This window comes from Schistocerca piceifrons, chromosome 9 (genome assembly GCF_021461385.2).
Source record: "Schistocerca piceifrons isolate TAMUIC-IGC-003096 chromosome 9, iqSchPice1.1, whole genome shotgun sequence".
In the NCBI taxonomy this organism is placed as follows: Eukaryota; Metazoa; Arthropoda; class Insecta; order Orthoptera; family Acrididae; genus Schistocerca; species Schistocerca piceifrons.
Genome location: NC_060146.1, coordinates 119,527,541 through 119,548,375, shown reverse-complemented (window position 1 = coordinate 119,548,375; position 20,835 = coordinate 119,527,541). Strand labels below are relative to the sequence as shown.

The 20,835-nt window shown below is 39.2% G+C and overlaps 1 protein-coding gene across 1 annotated transcript in view; it reads right to left on the bottom strand.

Annotated features, from left to right (window-relative positions):
- Positions 1–415: 415 nt before the first annotated feature.
- The window catches only part of LOC124717097, a 357,007-nt gene continuing 336,587 nt past the window's right edge, over positions 416–20,835 (bottom strand). Inside the window, exons 41-43 of the mRNA XM_047243803.1 lie at positions 13,827–13,964; positions 6,600–6,686; positions 416–1,021 (exon numbers count right to left, since the gene is read on the bottom strand). Coding sequence (XP_047099759.1) covers positions 857–1,021; positions 6,600–6,686; positions 13,827–13,964 — 390 coding nt within the window. The 3' untranslated portion in view covers positions 416–856. The remainder of the gene's footprint in view (positions 1,022–6,599; positions 6,687–13,826; positions 13,965–20,835) is intronic.

Here is a 20,835-nt window from a genome sequence, read left to right as displayed (position 1 = left end):
ACCAAAATAGCATTGGAGACAATGTGTGGTCACCGTATTCATACTGGCCACAATGCCCTTTGATGTTTGGTTGAAATGCTGCCAAGTAACGGAGTTGTACCAAGATTCCCTGAGAATTCCAAGTTTTCCAGAAGAATTTACCTTTACTGAGTGTAATAATAATAATAATAATAATAATAATAATAATAATAATAATAATAATAATATTTTGCAAATGTATTAAGGAGAACAATGTAAAGGAACAAAGTATTGCATGAGACAAAAGCCTAAGAAAAACTTGTGTGTGCGACTGTGTGAAAATGTGAACTATATAAACCAGATATATTTACAAACTTACTCAAATGTCAGACTCATAAGGAGGAAAATCAATATAGATGCAAAGTAATATAGTATATAATTTATTACATCACAGTCTTGTACACATATACTAATAACATTAACAATAATGACACTGATATCTCACTCCTCTGAATGAATTTACAAAGTTGTAGACCTATAGGAACATATGAAAATAAATTCCATGCTTATGTACATATAGATACATCAGTTTTTGCAGTTCCATTTTTCTTCATTTACATCGGAACTTTCAGTGCAATCTTTAAAAAAGCTGCTAGCATTTAACGCAATGGTATTCCTCTACAGGACTAAAAAATGTCTTTCCTCGCACTGACATAAAACACAAGTAAATTTTTAATAAGAAAGAAAGAAAATACCAATAAAAAGATCATTATCTTATTTCTAAGCATGCACTTTTTTTATAGTTCTTCCATGTTAACTGAAGTGTGAGAGAGAATGATGCCCCAAATGGTAAATTTTCCTTGATTTCTGTGTGCAAAAGCTGTCAGCAATTACACATTCAGGGGTGAAGCAGGGTCATTGTTTGTATTTCTTCCATCATTTCCATTCGTATCTCTGGCATGTCGTTCTGGGAGAACTCCAACTTAGCATCACGTGTAATGCATTCTGCATACTTGCACATGAAGACACCACAGTCACTGTTGTTGCTTTGTTTCGGGATATCCTAAACATAAAGGGAAAAAAATGTTACGAAGTTTCTAATATATGTGCAATCCAAGCATGAACCACAATTTTAGATCACACTCTGTACAGCACTGAATTTCAGAAACCACAAAAAGATCAAAAATTGTGCAGCCAACAGAAACTGTTTAAATAACACTATCTTCAGATACTTATGGCTTCTCTGTAAACACTTATTTCTCATGCTGGACATGTTTCAGACAAAAGTCTATTTTCAACAGGTGTTCTCTCAAAGAGAAATGAAAACACAATATCACAATAAACATAATAAAAGCATTTATGTAGGTACAAATATTTGCACTATATCCAAATACTTCTATTGTATTTATTTCAATATTGTGATTTCGTTTCTCCTCAATAGGACAAGTATTGAAAATGAAAATGGACTATGGTCCAAAACATGCTCAGTATGAGAAATACAAGTTTCTAGAGCAATCTGTGTCACATGATACAGACAAAGTTATGGGAAAATCTAATATGCAAATTAGAGAGTCCATAACAAAGATGACAGTTTATGATACAGGAGGGCAGGCCAAAAGCTGAATACATGAATGTGACAAGCCACTGTAACTAGTTGACTCATTTACTTATTTAGCAAGCTAGATCACTAAAAATAGGAGACAGAAAGTAGTAATAAGAAGCAGAATTGTTCAAGCAAAAAGTGCCTTTGATAAAAAGAAGGAGATATCTTAAAAAGTAATCTTGCATGAATCAGAAAAAGGTACTGAAAGCATATATTTGGAATGAAGCAGTGTACAGCTGTGAGACTTTGACTCCTGGGACTGAGGAAAGGAAAAACAATAAATTCTTTTGACATGTAATGTTCCAGGTGCATCCTGAATATCAAACAAACTGATAATTTAGTAACACTGCTGGATATGCAACTGGAAGATATGGACATATCAATACGCGTAACGCAACCTACATCTGGCGAGGGCAGTCATGGTGAGAACAGTACCAATATTGCCAGATACTCACGTGAAGCTCTGTATTGGGCAAATACACTGCCCGATAGCAGTTTTCTTTCTAAGCTGTCACGATCTGGCCCACGTCTACCTGCGAACTCTGACAGCTGTACTGTTTACTGTGTGTACAGTGCTACAAATTACAGATGTGTGGTTTCATCTTCTGTTAAGCTTAATGGGACTTCAATTACTAAATGTGAGCTTATTGCCTAATTAGTGTTTGGATTGTCCGTCCCTGGTAGCTGAATGGTTAGCATGAAGGATTGTCAATCAGGAACCATTACTGTTTGGTTTGTGAATTAAAAGACAATTTCAGTTTGGTATTACACACATTAATTATGTTCAATAAACATATTAATTATGTTCAATAAACATTGCTGGCTCTAAGTGAGCATTATAACAGAGAAGTTCACAAATGAGGGCGAGTTCAGAATTCCGTGTACTGTTGACGCACGAGGGGGCTGCTAAAAACAATAACAGAGGGTTATGTCAGTGGAAGAAGAACTAGACGAACACAAGTGAAGCCTATAGATCAAATTATAAAATACATCAACTTTAAGTCCTGCAAAGAAATGGAGGCAAGTGGATATAAAGGCTGAAGATCCTGCCAACCAATTTTCAGAAGTGAGGAGAGCTGCCTCAAGTGTCTGAAGATGGTAGCCTTTAATAAACCCAAGTTGGATTCTCACTTTGTTTTGCATTGAAGCAACTGTCTTAAGCAAAAACTACAACAGTAGCCAGTATTACAACCAAAGACAACTATTAAAAAAAGGTTTGAGGACTAATCTCTGACAATCAAGGACATTAGTGATACAGGGTGTTTCATTTTCTTGTTTTGGATTTGGCTGTTAGTTTCTAGATGTGCATATTATTGTAAAATATTGGTGAGAACCACAGGCCACAGGGATAATTAATTTGGACTGCATGCAGCCTGCGGGTCTCCGTTCGACAACTGCCTTAGACAATTTGTCAAACAGACCTGCCATTCTTACATATGTGATAGCACAGCATTCCTTGCCTTCCATTTAACATTCATCAAGCAGAATTGGTGGTTTAAACCAGTACAATGCAATTCTTAAAACAAGTTGCTAAAGTTACCTCTGAAGATTAAAAGATTTCCAAGCACCGTTACATATGAAACATTAGTAGTGTAGTGATTCGAGAATTTCTGTGTAAATTCCAGAGCCATTCAGCCTTCTACTGTCTCAAACACATGATATTCTAAATACAAGTGTGGGATGGTAAAATCATACCTACTGCATGTCACGTTTGTGTGTGCAAGTTTAAAATCAGTTGCGAGAAGGAGGTAGACACGGCGGTTGAACGGCACTGACAAGTACCTGTCGGGCAATCCATAGATGTGTTAGTGAGTGTATATGGAAGAAATATGGAACCTATATGCAGCTTTGTGCTTATTGTGTCACTGATTATTGTTATGTGGTACAAGAACAGTTGGAAAAGTATTATTGTGGACTCTTGACTCAGCCTTGGTAGAGGCAAGACGTATTTTCCGATCATTTTAAGAAAGTCATGGTAGTCAAGCCAACTTTCTTTTAACTGTAACTCATTTTGTTTCTAATGTTCGACAGTACAAGATACTTACAGAAAGTTACATATGTATGTTGAAAGTGTGAATTATATTGTGGATGAAAGTCAAATACATTGTTAACTGACAAAAAGGAAAGGTTGTATGTCTACTAATTTTATAAGTAGAAACTTGCTTAAAAGTTCCTGTACCTAGCACTATTCGGCGGAGAAGTCACGAGATTTTCCAGCAGCTGACTTTCCCGTAAAGAAAAGGGGCTGCAAAATTCCAAGTAAGTCACCTCATAAAGAAGTGGGATGGGGTTTGGGGAAATAAATCAGTATAACCCAGACCCACACTGACACTTTTATAAGTCAACAGAATGTTAAGAGTAATTCATTAATGAAGTGGTCAATAGCTCAGCATGTAATGTGTTTTGACAATAACATTACCTTATTTTGTATTTTATATTTATTAACAGATGAAAATGTTAATTAACAAATGTGTTATCATATTTATTAATAAAAAAGTATAATTTTATTTTCAATTACTGGTCATATGAAAATAAATTAAATCAAACCTTATAAGTACAGACCCGAAAATGTAACATGAATTGTTTGGAAAATTTGCATTTTTTTTTTTTTTTTTTTTTAATTATTAGACAAATTTAAAAGTTGGTTTGCTTTTGCAAAAACTTCAACAGAGTTATCCTGAAGTGGCCTATGCTTGTTTTGTTCTTTGGGTTCTATTTTAGCTTTCAATGAATGACTGCTTCTGTATTGAAAAGCAGCACCATTTTCACAGTTTCTGATTTAAGGTCCCATCCACTTCAATATGAGAAAATATGCAGAATATTAATTTTGACCTTTCATGCACATTTGCAGTTGTAGCATTGAAAAGTGTGGGCTGCACTGGTAGAACTGACAAGGTCCCCAGTGGCGGAATTTTTGAAACCATTTATACGATGATGAAGATTAAGGTCAAGGTATTGCACACTGCAGGGGCATTCATTCACCCTAGTGGGCCCTTGTTTGCAAGTAATGAATCGAAAAAAGGTCCGGAATTTCGCAAGATGCTCTACAGCTTTAAAAATAGCAACTGTACTGTTACCATAGCATAACAATTACTGTGCAATACTCACAGGCAAAAGACTGCGAAATGAATCTTGTCAGGTGCTTTGAAGTTTCTTTATTTTTAAATCTTTATCAAAATTACTTTGATTGTTGTTTTTATCTAATTAACTGGTATAAATGTAATTTTTTTTATATTTCTGTTACTTTGTCACATCATACTAAACAGCATATTAACTGTTTCAGTTATTCCCACTTCTTCTTCCTTTCACTGTTTTGCTACCTGAAATCTTTGTGCATGTAAATTTAATTACAAGGGGTGTTTGAAAAGTCTGTGCAAAGGGAGATGGCATCACTGGCACATATCGAGGTCATGTTTGGTTAGTAGCATCTTTGGAAAGAATGTACACCAAGTTTCAGCCATATAGGAAGTCAAGTGATTGTCAAAAAATGGACGAAAAAGAATTTCGTGTGGTGATTAAACATTACTTTATGAAAGGCAAAATGCCTCAGGAGACTAAAGAGAAGCTTGATAAACATTACAGTGACTTTGCACCTTCGATTAATACAGTTTATACGTGGTTTCAAAATTTTCAGAGTGGCCATATGGGCACAAGTGATGCTGAGGTTACGACTCCAGAATTCATTGAAAGAATACATGACATGGTGATGGATGACAGAAGAGTGAGGGTGCATGAGATTGCTATTGCTGTGGGCATCTCAAATGAATGGGTACATAATATTTTGCGTACACATTTGGACATGAGATAGCTATCTGCAAGATGGGTTCCGCGATTGCTCATGCTTGACCAAAAATGGAAGTGTTTCAAGGATGGGTTGCAGCTGTTCAGGAAGAATTCACAGGACTTTAAATGTTGTTTTGTCACTGTGGATGAAACATGGATACATTACTATACTCCTGAGACCAAAGAACAACTTAAAAAATGGGTTACCAAGGGAGAATCTGCACCAAAAAAGGCGAAGTACATTCCTTCAGCCAGAAAGGTTATGGTGACTGTCTTTGGGATTCGCAAGGGATAATCCTCATTGACTATCTGGAAAAGGGTAAAACTATTACAGGTGCATATTATTCATCATTACTGGACCATTTGAAAACTGAGCTGCAAGAAAAACACCGGCGATTGGACCGCAAAAAAGTCCTTGTCCATCACGACAATTCACCAGCACACGCCTTAGCAGCTGTGGTCAAAAAATTAATGGAAATAGGATTCCAACTTGTTTCACATTCCCCCTATTCTCCAGACTTGGCTCCCTCGGTCTACTATTTGTTCCCCAATTTGAAGAAATGACTGGTGGGACAAAGATTTTATTCAAACGAGGTGGTGATTGTAGCAATCAATAGCTATTTTGCAGACTTGGACAATTCCAATTATTCGGAAGGGATAAAGAAATTAGAACAGTGTTGGACGAAGTGTTCATGTCTAAAAGGAGACTATGTCGAAAAAAAAAAAAAAAAAAGTTTACCCCAAACATGTAAGCAGTTTTTATTTTTGCACGGACATTTCAAATGCACCTCCTTTGTTGTCATTTTCATAATGAATGATAGATTGCTCTCACCATACAGTTGTCATTTTCATAATGAGTGATAGATTGCTACTCACCATACAGTGGAGATGTTGAGTAGCATATAGGCAAAACAAAAGGACTGTCAAACAAGTTAGCTTTCACACACACACACACACACACACACACGAGACCACTGACTCTGGTTGTCAATGGCCTCAGCAGGCAGACACTGTGTGTGTGTGTGTGTGTCTGTGTGTGTGTGTGTGTGTGTGTGTGTGTGTGTGTGTGTCAGAGATGGTTGAAATTCATACTGTATGAGGGCGTTGTGTGTGCAGCAAATATGCACTGGCACAGTACAGATGTAGAAACAGATTCAATTTGGAATGAGACTTGATTGTAGCCAGAAAGGCTACAAAATAACAAAAGCTAAAAACAAACACAAATACAACAAGAGAACTCTCAACATAAACATACCTTCGCACACCGGATTTGCCATATTTCTTCACTTAGTGGCTCAACTGATCTCTGTGCACATTCTTCATTCAAGTAACTCCATATGGTCTGCAACAAAATTTAAAAATTACTACGTGAATGTACTTATTTAGAATTATTTTCCTGGCATTCCTGAAATTTTATCTATTCATTTTCTGCATAAGCATAAGGCCATGTAAGCCTCAGCCAAACACCACACGAAATACAACTACTATGAGTGGCAAATTTTGAACATATAGTAAAGCTGTAAAGGAAAATTGTAAGTTGGTAAACATGAAACTTCCTGGAAGATTAAAACTGTGTGCCCGACCGTGACTCGAACTCGGGACCTTTGCCTTTCGCGGGCAGGTGCTCTACCAACTGAGCAACCGAAGCATGACTCACGCCCGGTCTCACAGCTTCACTTCTGCGAGTATCTCGTCTCCTACCTTCCAAACTTTACAGAAGCTCTCCTGCGAACCTTGCAGAACTAGCACTCCTGAAAGAAAGGATATTGCGGAGACATGGCTTAGCCACAGCCTGGGGCATGTTTCCAGAATGAGATATTCACTCTGCAGCGGAGTGTGCGCTGACATGAAACTTCCTGGCAGATTAAAACTGTGTGCCCGACCGAAACTCGAACTCGGGACCTTTGCCTTGAATAGTACAGGATAAGGAGTACATCCCTCCCTTATGTCTAAAACTTCTCTTAGTCTCTCATTCTTGTAGTCCCTTCTCAGCCCTGGTACATATGGTATAATATCTGTCTTTCGCCATAGTGTATACCTATTTTTCTGAGGATATCAAACATCTTGCATCATTTCACATTGCCCAGCAATACTACTAGATCAACCGATCCTATGAAGCTGTCTTGATTTTTCTTAATCCTATGAAAATACAACCAAAAGCAATAAACACGTGGGAGTTTGGATCACATCTGCTGAGATTCATTATGGAAGCCAACAAAATTATCAATATACAACAAAGTGAAGAAAGTATCGTCAGACTGAGTCTCACATCCACTTTGAGTGCAATGTCAGAAGTGTCCATCCAATGCCTTCACCTTTATGCTGATGTGTTGTTGTTGTGGTCTTCAGTCCTGAGGCGGGTTTTATCCAGCTCTCCATGCTACTCTATCCTGTGCAAGCTTCTTCATCTCCCAGTACCTACTGCAGACTACATCCTTCTGAATCTGCTTAGTGTATTCATCTCTTTGTCTCCCTCTACGATTTTTACCCTCCACACTGCCCTCCAATACTAAATTGGTGATCCCTTGATGCCTCAGAATATGTCCTACCAACCGATCCCTTCTTCTAGTCAAGTTGTGCCACGAACTCCTCTTCTCCCCAATTCTATTAGATACTTCCTCATTAGTTATGTGATCTACCCATCTAATCTTCAGCATTCTTCTGTAGCACCACATTTCGAAAGCTTCTATTCTCTTCTTGTCTAAACTATTTATCATCCACATTTCACTTCCATACATGGCTACACTCCATACAAATACTTTCAGAAACGACTTCCTAACACTTAAATCAATACTTGATGTTAACAAATTTCTCTTCTTCAGAAACGCTTTCCTTGCCATTGCCAGTCTACATTTTATATCCTCTCTACTTCGACCATCATCAGTTATTTTGCTCCCCAAATAGCAAAACTCCTTTACCACTCATTTCCTAATCTAATTTCCTCAGCATCACCCGACTTCATTCGACTACATTCTATTATCCTTGTTTTGCTTTTGTTGATGTTCATCTTATACCCTCCTTTCAAGACACTGTCCATTCCGTTCAACTGTTCTTCCAAGTCTTTTGCTGTTTCTGACAGAATTACAATGCCATCGGCAAACCTCAAAGTTTTTATTACTTCTCAATGGATTTTAATACCTACTCCGAACTTTTATTTTGTTTCCTTTACTGCTTGCTCAATATACAGATTGAATAGCATCGGGGACAGGCTACAACTCTGTTTCACTCCCTTCCCAACCGCTGCTTCCCTTTCATGCCCCTCGACTCTTATAACTGCCATCTGGTTTCTGTACAAATTGTAAATAGCCTTTCGCTCCCTGTATTTTAACCCTGCCACCTTCAGAATTTGAAAGAGAGTCTTCCAGTCAACATTGTCAAATGCTTTCTCTAAGTCTACAAATGCTAGAAACGTAGATTTGCCTTTCCTTAATCTTCCTTCTAAGATAAGTCGTAGGGTCAGTATTGTCTCACGGGTTCCAACATTTCTACGGAATCCAAACTGATCTTCCCTGAGGTCAGCTTCTACAAGTTTTTCCATTCGTCTGTAAAGGATTTCCATTAGTATTTTGCAGCTGTGACTTATTAAACTGATAGTTCGGTAATTTTCACATCTGTCAACACCTGCTTTCTTTGGGATTGGAATTATTATCTTCTTCTTGAAGTCCGAGGGAATTTCGCCTGTCTCATACATCTTGCTCACCAGATGGTAGAGTTTTGTCAGGACTTGCTCTCCCAAGGCTGTCAGTAGTTCTAATGGAATGTTGTCTACTCCCGGGGCCTCGTTTCGACTTAGGTCTTTCGGTGCTCTGTCAAACACTTCACGCAGTATCATATCTCCCATTTCATCTACATCTACATCCTCTTCCATTTACATAATATTGTCCTCAAGAACATCGTCCCTGTATAGAGCCTCTGTATGCGTCTTCCACCTTTCTGCTTTCCCTTCTTTGCTTAGGACTGGGTTTCCATCTGAGCTCTTGATATTCATGCAAATGGTTCTCTTTTCTCCAAAGGTCTCTTTAATTTTCCTGTAGGCACTATCTATCTTATCACTGGTGAGATAAGCCTCTACATCCTTACATTTGTACTGTAGCCATCCCTGCTTAGTCATTTTGCACTCCCTGTCGATCTCATTTTTGAGAAGTTTGTATTCCTTTTTGCCTGCTTCACTTACTACATTTTTATATTTTCTCCTTCCATCAATTAAATTCAGTATCTCTTCTGTTACCCAAGGATTTCTACTAGCCCTCGTCTTCTTACCTACTTGATCCTCTGCAGCCTTCACTATTTCATTCCTCAAAGCTACCCATTCTTCTTCTACTGTATTTCTTTCCCCCATTCCTGTCAATTGTTCCCTTATGCTCTCCCTGAAACTCTGTACAACCTCTAGCTCTTTCAGTGTATCCAGGTCCCATCTCCTTAAATTCTCACCTTTTTGCAGTTTCTTGTTTTAATCTACAGTTCATAACCAATAGATTGTGGTCAGAGTCCACATCTGACCCTGGAAATGTCTTACAATTTAAAACCTGGTTCCTAAATCTCTGTCTTACCATTATATAATCTATCTGAAAACTTTTAGTATCTCCAAGGTTCTTCCATGTATACAACCTTCTTTCATGATTCTTGAACCAAGTGTTAGCTATGATTAAGTTATGCTTTGTGCAAAATTCTACTAGACACTTTCTCTTTCAGTTCCTAACTCCAATCCATATTCACCTACTATGTTTCCTTCTCTCCCTCTTCCAACACTCGAATTCCAGTCACCCATGCCTATTAAATTTTCGTCTCCCTTCACTACCTGAATAATTTATTTTATCTCATCATACATTTCATCAATTTCTTCATCATCTGCAGAGCTAGTTGGCATATAAACTTGTACTACTGTAGTAGGTGTGGGCTTCGTGTCTATCTTGGCCACAATAATGCATTCACTATGCTGTTTGTAGTAGCTTACCCACACTCCTATATTTTTATTCATTATTAAACCTATTCCTGCATTACCCCTATTTGATTTTGTATTTATAACCCTGTATTCACCTGACCAAAAGTCTTGTTCCTCCTGCCACTGAACTTTAGTAATTCCCACTATATCTAACTTTAACCTATCCATTTCCCTTTTTAAATTTTCTAACCTACCTGCCCGATTAATGGATCTGACATTCCACACTCCGATCCATAGAACGCCAAATTTCTTTCTCTTGATAACGACGTCCTCCTGAGTAGTCCCCGCCCGGCCACCCAAATGGGGGACTATTTTACCTCTGGAATATTTTACCCAAGAGGACGCCATCATCATTTAATCATACAGTAAAGCTGCATGCCCTCGGGAAAAATTACGGCTGTAGTTTCCCCTTGCTTTCAGCCGTTCGCAGTACCAGCACAGCAAGGCCGTTTTGGTTAGTGTTACAAGGCCAGATGAGTCAATCATCCAGACTGTTGCCCCTGCAACTACTGAAAAGGCTGCTGCCCCTCTTCAGGAACCACACATTTGGCTGGCCTCTCAACAGATACCCCTCCGTTGTGGTTGCACCTATGGTTCGGCCATCTGTGTCGTTGAGGCACGCAAGCCTTCCCACCAATGGCAAGGTCCATGGTTCATGTATGTAACAAAAATGACTCCACTGAGTGACCAATTGTTATCGAACCCAGACTGACGTCCATGACATGACAATTGTTCACTGTCCAATACAGTAGAAATAACCTTCCGCACAGTTCTGGAAGAGCAGCAAAATATCCATCTAAGTGTTCCATAATCTCCTCAATCGACTCAAAATGTTTTCCACGCATAAAGGGTGCCAAATCTGATGAGTATATTGAATTTTACAACAATACATACTCAAGACTCTTCATTTCTTCCAACGTGAAAACACTTTTGTAGGCAGGATTGTCTTGATGATTTTTATTTTTGTCTTTTGCAATCCTAGGCATTTTTTTGTATATTTTTCACCTACATGTTTAAGAGGGATACAACACTGGCCGCCATGACATTTGCACAAAACAAAGCAAAGCAAGACATTACAGGCTTCACATGGTTCATTTCTGTTCCACAGTCACAAGGCCAAAACAATAATGCATACACTATTTGAATTGGACAATACTCAGGGTGACTATGTGAAAAATCTCAACACCAAGACTGTAACACAAGGAAATTAGCTTGTGTATGGACCCTGGACACTCATATAAAGAACTGAGTGTGTTATAATACTAAGATAAAGTTTGGGAGACCCGTTATGTATTTTTTTATCTGTGTGTAAAGTGGGACTATCAGAAAAGCTATTTCGGGCCATATTGTTTTGTTGCCTGGTAGATGTCACATATGAAGTAGAGGATTATGTGCCTTCATAAAGAAGACAAACACAGAGATATCATCCATGTCCTCCGTACAAAGCCCCACTACAGCACTGAGGTGCTGACAGGGGCTTCTTGTTCTTGAAGACCACACACATACTTGGCAACTGTGAAATTTTGACAGGATGGCCTGCCTACAATGCTCACTGTACTGAAAAGGATGTGACAACATGACCAGAATGTGAGGAACTGCCAGTACTGCCATAGCAAGGACCACTGACAAGATCTCGATCCATGGTGCTGTGGCTCCAATGAGAAATTCTGGAACAAAGAGTCACTGTTTTTCCAGGAGAGTAGGAGACGAAGCAATGCTGCAAGCTGCGCTGTGCAGCTTTTGCAGTAACTGTTAGCACTGTTGGTTGGTGTTCTGCAGGTCACCAGTGCAAATCTGATCGCTGACAATTATTTGTTATTTAGTATGTACTGTTTCTGGAAGGTACTCACTTACTTTACTTTTTTGTGTCCGGAGATTTGTTTCAAAGCCTTTCAGCCCAATGTCGGGCCAAGTCCAATGTTTCTCTCTTCTCAAGCCATAGTTCGTCAAGGGTACACCTTGTGGGGCAGATGGAACACTGTAGAAGGTGTTCCATATCCTGAACTTCGCCACAGTCGCATTTGTTGTCTCCTTCGTCCTTGAAGCCCCATTTGACTAGGTTTGCTTTAACTGGCGCTACACCTGTTCTGATGCGGTTCAGTGCTCTCCAAATCTTCCAGCTTGATGTACTGCCACTGGGTACTTCTCAGGAGGCAGGGTAGTCCTTCGGAGGCTCGCTCAATTCACTAGTGAGGAATCTCTTGCAGGATTTAAGTCTGCTACGTCCACATGAAGAAACATGCAGCGGGTGGCGCTCGTCGAAAATCTGTTTAAATTTTTCTGTATGTTCGTGCGCAATTCTTCGGGATTCAGGGGATGAGAATCCAGCTGCTTTGTATATTTTCCCAAGTGGAGTGGGTTTCATGCAGCCTGTTGTTAGCCTGCATGTTTCATTAAGGACTGTAGTGACTTTTTTGGCATGTGTGGATCGGGACCATACAGGGCATGCATATTCTGCCGTGGAGAAGCAAAGTCCTTGAGCAGTTGTTCGTAATACAGTCGGACTAGATCCCCATTTACTATTCGTCACTTTTCTTAGAATATTGTTCCTGGCAGCAACTTTTCGGCAGGTTTTTTCACAGTGATATCTGTACGTCAGTGATCTATTCAGCACGACACCAAGGTATGTTGGTTTGTCCGCATGGTCCAGTTTGTTGCCATTCCAGGTGACATTCAGCTTCCTGTTTGCCTGTTTTGTGTGGAGGTGGAAAGCGCTAACCTGTGTCTTAGATGGATTTGATTTGAGGGAGTTCTCTTTATAGTATTCAGACATTACGTGTAGCGAGCTTTCTAATTTCCCTTCTACTTCCTCGAAGCTATTTCCTTGCGCTGTAATGGCCAGATCATCGGCATACAAGAAATGGGTAGTACGTTCCGGTGTTGGTTGATCATTGGTGTATAGGTTAAATAGTAGGGGGGCCAGCACACTGCCCTGGGCGAGACCGTTCTTTTGTCGACACCATTGGCTTTTTTTCCCGTCCAGCATTACATAGAACTGTCTGTTTTGCAGCAGAGATTCAATGATTTTTGTGAACTGATGATCCTTAAATGTGCAGTACAGTTTTTCCATGAGCTTTCTGTGGTTGACGGTGCCGTATGCAGAACTTAAGTCCACCAATGCTACACCTGTTATTTGTTTGTTTTCAAACCCTTCCTCTATGTGTTCTGTGAGTGCTAGGATTTGACTGGTGCATGATTTCCCGGGTCTGAATCCAGCCTGTTGGGGAATGAGCTTTCGGTCTGCGATATTTGCTAAGCGGTTTAGGTTTATTTGTTCGTACAGTTTGTACGGATGGCACAGGAGTGCTATTGGGCGGTAGTTTTTCGGCTGACCTGAGTCTTTCGGAAGGTACTCAAAAGTTGATATGTTTGTAATATTTCTATATTCTTGAATATTCAACATATAAATAAATAGTAGCACTCCCAATAGAAGAGTTCACAATAAAAGTGCTTTCAGTGCCAAGTGCTGTTCTTCACTGATGACCTTGCTTTCGGATTTGGACTAGAGAGTGGTTGCAACACAAAAATGTTTTCTCTTACCTTCAGACATGACTCATTCTCTCCTCCCATACTGTCATAATACACAAGTGTCTGCTTTCGGAAATCCACAGCTGCCATACACCAGTGCGTTCCCAAGTGAACCGGAATTATCAAAATGTCATGTTTGAATACATCTACCTGTAAGTGGCAAAATAACAAAACTTAGCATTTCAGATCACACAACAGAGCAATTAAATCCCATTACCAAATGATGGCATTATGTTGTGAAACAGATTTAAAATACAAACACACACAAGCACCCCTCCATGATGAAAATAAACCAGTAATAAGAATGCTATTACTCAGACAATACATCTGCCCAAGACTGGTCAATCATTTCCCACTGGTTATTTTGCATGTTAAATTCAAACAGTTGTAAAAGCTACACACAACTGCAGTGAGAATCATGGAATCTCACCAAAACAAGGATTTTTATCAAGAGTTTCATATTTGTGGACCAATCAAATGTAAAAGAAAGGATTAACACCACAATAAACACACATTCAAGTGTAATTTTCTAGTCTCTTTCCTAACCCCCATCCTCTTCCATTTTCAGCTGTTAATGTAGACTGCAGAAGATGGAACTTTTACATTTAAATGTGAAAGTTGAATGGCAAAAAAAAGAAGAAGAAAAGGAAGGAAGATTTAGAGTTAAATATCCCCTTGAGGAAGAAGTCATTACGGGCAAAATGGAAACAGAATCAAAGTCAAATGGCTTGAGAAAGGTGAGTTTTCTATACAATTTATTTAGATCTACATCTACAACCATACTCTACAAAACACTATGAAGTGCATGGCAGAGGGTATGTCCCAATTTAACAGTTGTTAGGACTTTTTAGCATTCCATTAACATATGGTACAAGGGAAGAATGACTGCTTAAATACTTCTTTACATGCTGTAATTAGTCTTTGTATCACTCCCATGGAGATCACAGAGGCAGACGGGGTTGTAATATATTACTGGATCCATCATGTAAAGATGTTTCAAGATACTTTCTAAGTATGTTTTTGGGAGACAGTTTATGTCTAGTGGCCATTTGTATCGCCCTTCTTCATAACCATCAAATATCCAAGTCAATCCCATTTGATACAGGTCCCACACCCCTGAGCAACATTCTAAGATGGGTTGCACGAATGTTTTGAATGCAGCCTCCTTTGTAGGTTGATTGCACTTCCTTACTATTCTGCCTGTGAATCACTGTCTGTCACCTAATTTATGTGTAACTGAGCCTATATGGTTGTTCCATTTCACATCCCCATAAATTTTTACACTCATCCATTTTTTTGAGTTGGCTGATTCCAACTGTGACTCACTTGCAATAAACACTATTTCAGGTCACTTTTGGTAAGCTATTTTTGTCCCACTGGGCATTATCAAGCAATTTGGAGGTAAGAACAACAACAAAAGTTGTGGACACTTCAATTAAAAGAAGAAGTAATAATAAAACACATGACAGTGGCCACAAGGAGATGCAAAGTTCCTGTGACAAAGCAGAAAACTGATGATGAAAATGACTACAAAAATATCCAACACTATGTTCAAGAATCATTTAAGCAGTACGTTACGAAAGTCTCAAACAGCAGATCTGGTACTTCTATAGGTGGGGTATGGTCAATAGCATATGCAAGTCTGCAAAAATCATAATACAAAAAATATACTATTGTATGCACTCACTTTTCTTATTAAGATCTCAGGACTAGCAAGCTACATTAAATCTCTCCTCTACACAGAATCTATGGCTGCCATTGGAGCTAATCAATGAGCCAGCAGGACGTTGGTGAGATACAACAATTTGTGATACTATCACAGTGTGGTGCTAACAGATTATGTCCATAATGGACAAACTGTCATGGGAGCACACTACAGAAATCTCCTAATGCATTTACAGGAGCCTGTTAAGACAAAGGCAACTAAAGCTGTCCAAAGGAGTGGTTTTGCTGCATCACAATGCCCCAGCTCATTCTGCACAAAACACAGCCCCCTATGCTGCTTCTTTTGGCTGTCAAATGTGAACTCCCCCTCCACCTATTCTCCTGACATGGCACCCATACACTAGTGACTTCGTCCTCTAGGATAAAGAAATCATTATGTGGCGTCATTCCAGACTGATAATGAGGAAAAAATGAAGAAGTCACTAGGTACTGGGTGCTGTGTCAGGAAAATATGGGGAGGGGAAGTCCACATTTGATAGCCCAAAGAAGCAGCACAAGTGGCTGTGTTTTGGGCAGAATGAGCTAGGAGAAAACCAAGTCACAAAAAAACTTTGGAAAAATGTCAACAAAAATATCAGAGCGTCTCTACAACACATTCCTGAAGACATATGGAGAAATGAAAGAATCTCACAATAATGGAAGAGGGCCATCAACCACCCTCTCCACAAGAAAGGGTCCAAAACAGACAACAGCTACAGAGAGATCTCACTCACTTAGTAAAATATGAACAAGATATTCTCTAAAATCCTACTAAACACAGCAGAACCCAACTATACTATCAACTTGGAGATTACCAGCAAGTTTAAGGAAAGGAATATCCAGCCCAGAAAAAAAACTAAACCTAAAAAACATAATGGCCCGCCAAAAATCAAGTGGAAGACAATATGTATCCATTTTCGTGGACTTGATAGACCAGAGACAAGAAATCCCTCATTCCTGTACTAAAAGAACTAAATGTAGACAATATAACCACACCCCCAGCCAGAGAAACCCTTACCAACGTATACTCGAGAGCTATCTTTGGCTCTTTTGAGATAAAAAAAAACTGGTGTACAGCAAGGACACAGCTCCCCACTGCTATTTAACTACATCCCAGAAAAAGTGACAGTGGAACACAAAGTCCTGTAGTTGAATCCTTCTAGGAACAAAACACAAAAGCATCAAAGTCAACTGCATAGTTTTTTCAGATGATGTGGGCTTACTGGTCGAAACCTCGAAAGATGCCAAAAAACAGACACCTTCAAACTACAAAAATGGGCACAAAGAATAGATCTCAATAGCTTGTTCAAAAAGACCAAGCTAACTGAAAAAATCAAAACATTTTAAGGTGAGAGAACAACAAATTTCTAGGAGAACTGATCAGCTGTAATGGTCTCGAGACAACAATGGAATCTACAAGAAATAAAGCTTAACTGGCCTTCCACCTCACCAGAAACACGTTCTCTTACGGAATGCAACAATAAGACGTAATATAACGGTAATCAAAGTGGAATGCCTTACAGAGAGTCAAAACATTGTCCATACCAATTGTGGCCAAAAGGCTGGAGATCAAAGAAAGGAAAATAGTAAGAAAAATCCTAGCCCCTCAAGCACCATAACAACAACCTAATCCACATTCAAAATGAAGCCTTTTACCAAGTAACCCAAAATCCCTCAAACACAATGACGAAAAGAAAAAGAAGATGGATATCATGGACATGTCCTACGAATGAATCCCAAAGACCAACCCCTGCCCCTCCCCTTGGCTAAAAGAAAAGCAATAAATATTAAAAACTTACAAAGTGGTTGATCTAATGTACTCCAAAGTCAGGTGAAATGAAAAAGGAAGAAAGTAGTAACTAATAAAACCTCTCACAATTGCAAAATGCTGTTGTAATCATTGTCTACACCAGAGCTTCCAAACGTGTGGTCCGCAGACCCCTTAGGGGTCCGCCGGCTCTTTCTAGGGGGTCCGCAGCCCCCTTTCACCAAATCGTGTAAAATAATGAGTAAAATTATTGAATAAAAATGTGAAAATCAAATCCGTCACTATTTTTTTTCGTGTGATAAACATGTGTACTTTTACTTCAGGTCGTATTCCCAAGCAGCCTTCACGGTTCCTAACTGAGAACGCTTACTCGTTTAGTGCCGGAGAATGCGGTTTCTCTGATAGACTGTTTCGCAACAATTCGGGGGTCGTTTGTGCACCGGCTCACGGCGCTAGATGTGCTGAAACCTTTTACGCATGCGCGGGGCGAGCTTTGTCGACCAATCACAGCGCTCGCTGGCACGTATGCGGCCCCGGGCATCATTAAACGTTAAACTTGCTTTGTCAGTGCACTACCTATTTTTCATTAAACGTTAAACTTGCTTTGTCAGTGCACTACCTATTTCATAAGTCGATTTTTTACCATTTTATTACTTCTAACATGGATCGGTGGCTGAAGTCAGGATCATTGAAGAAGGGTGCAGTTTCTCCATCGCCTTCACAACAAGGGAAGTTTCCAGTTGAAATGAAGGAGGAGGGAGGACGACCAAAGGAAGAACAATCACAAGAAGCTCCACAGCCAGATTTATTATGTGGAAACGCTGCAAATACTCCATTGGTTGCAATATCCTGTAGAAGTGGAATAACCAAGAAGCGTAAATACAACAAAAGCTATTTAGAAATGGGCTTTATGGAGACAAAGGAGGGTAAAGCTCAGGGTGTAATTTGTGCGCGAGTCCTTCCGAACAGTTCAATGGTTCAATGGTTCAAGTTAAATTGCGCTGTCATTTTGAAGATACTCACCCGGATTTCCAGGCTAAAGACATCAATTTTTTTTTCAAAAAGAAGAGTCCTGAACTAGCTGTTTCTCAGCATTGCATGAAAACTCATGCAAAAAAATTAATGAAAATTCATTAAAAGCTTCTTCCTTGGTTAGTTATCGAGTGGCAAAAACAGGCAAAGCTCATACCATTGCAGAAAATCTAATAAAGCCGTGCGTTAATGATATTGTTTCTTGCATGCTAGATGAAAAGGCAGTAAAGCTTGTATCTTCGGTGCCATTATCAAACAATACTGTCAAGAGACGTATTGTTGACATGTCAAATGATGTGAAAGACACTCTTGTTTCTTGCATACAACACAATTCATTTTCTCTGCAGATAGATGAATCCACTGATGTTGCAGGATTAGTGATTTTATTGGCTTCTGTCCATTATGAATATTCTGGATGTTTTGAGGAGGACCTCTTATTGTGCAGACCACTACCGGCCAACGCAACAGGTGCTGAAATATTCCGTCTACTGGATGATTTTTTAAGGACTAACAAAGTTTCATGGTCTGATTTCATAGATGTGTGCACAGATGGTGCAAAAGCTATGACGGGTCCTACGGTCAGAGGAATAACGAAAATAAAAGAAACGCCAAGAGTTGCAACAGCAGTCATTGTGCTCTCCACAGATATGCTTTAGCTACGAAACGAATGCCTGTTTCATTCAAGAAAGATTTAGACGAATCTATTCAAATCATTAACTACATAAAATCAAGGCTGTTGAAGTCAACACTTTTCACATTAATGTGCGAAGATATCGGAAGCCTTCATCGTTCCCTACTTCTCCACACAGAAGTGAGGTGGTTCTCATGTGGGAATGCACTCTCTCGGTTGTACAAATTAAGATTGGAAGTCTTAGCTTTCCTTTTGGAGCATAACACCAAATCAGCAGACCTTATTAATGACGAAAACTGGCAGTGTATACTTGCCTATTTGTCAGATATTTTCTCCAAAATGAACTAAATGAATATTTCACTCCAAGAGAAAAGTGAAACACAGGTCACTGCTATCGACAAAGTTCGAGCATTCAAGAGGAAAATCATTTTTTGGGCAGAGTGTGTCGAGGAAGGGGATGTCAAGCATTTTCCTCTTCTCAAGGAGTTTTTGAAAAACAAAACATTGACGCTCGGAAAGAATTTGTTTCATCAAATCTTGGAATATCTCCGAAGCTTGATGTCATTGTTGGAGCATTATTTCCCAGCAGCTGAAGATGAGAAGATGCAGAAATATGAATGGGTGGTCAACCCATTCACTGTATCCAAAAGCTGAACATTCTATCATCAAATGAATACGAGTTGTTGATAGAAATTGCCACAGACCCTACCTTGAAATCAAGTTTTGACATTGACAGTTACTCACACTTTTGGATCCGTTTGGATAACAAGAAATACTACCCCCTTGTTGAAGAGGTGAAACGTGTACTTCTTCCGTTTGCCACAACGTACATGTGTGAATCTGGATTCTCGTTCTGTGCTGCCCACAAAAGTAAGTACCGAAGCTGTCTAGATGCGGAACCAGACATCCGTCTCCATCTGTCAAGAATTGAACCCAACTTTTCAAAATTGTGTCAGCAGAAGCACCCTCAACCATCACATTAGGATTCCATTATTATTCCTACAGTCATCTATAGTAAAGAAGAAAGCATTTTTCTTTGTAGATGCTCAGTGGACGTACCTGAACTATGACTCTGTAGGAACTTTGTTTCTGTCTTCTATCATTTACAAAATAATTATTAATTGAATTCTGTTGGCATTGATATTTTTGTTACGAAAATTAAAATGATCTCTAAAGCTAATTTCTTTTCTTTACAATATATTCCATCCTCTCAGTTACAAATATGGCCTGCCTATACTTCAGTTACAATTACTTGCTATTATTCTGACACTATATTGTGCCAACTGGCTGCGAGCGTAAACAAATGAGGACTTTTCACGTGCCACCTCGTAAAAGGTAAACCTCCTCTGCCAGAATTGTTTCCTTTGAGAAAAAAAGTCTTATGTTCTGTGAAATGCTTTGTCTTCTTATATAAAAATAAGAGAGTCTGTTTGTTTGTTTTCTTAATTTGTTTACAGTCGAGACTGACTGCCATGATATAGTGTCCAAGTAGTAGTTGAAGTTGTCAGCTGTGGCTAAACTGTTGCCACGCCACCTGTCAGTTGCCAGCTACCAACTGACAGTACACTGTTGCAATGCCGCCTGCTAGCTGCCGGCTATGGACTGACAGCTGCCATTCAGTAGATACGCAAAGACGTAAAAATAACTAGACTTTTCAAGCTGTTTACACGAGTAAGAAAATCGATTGTGGAACTGGAAAACGGCTTTATAAAAGCAGATTTCCAGAATCGATTTTGAAGTGTTTATCTGACCAACCAAAAGTGGAACTGGGACATCAGCTTATGAAATCCGGTTTTGGAAACGCATGTAAACTGGGTGACTGTATTCCCACACATTACACAACAGATGTCATAATAGTCCTTTAAAGACAATTCATTGGACTCTTT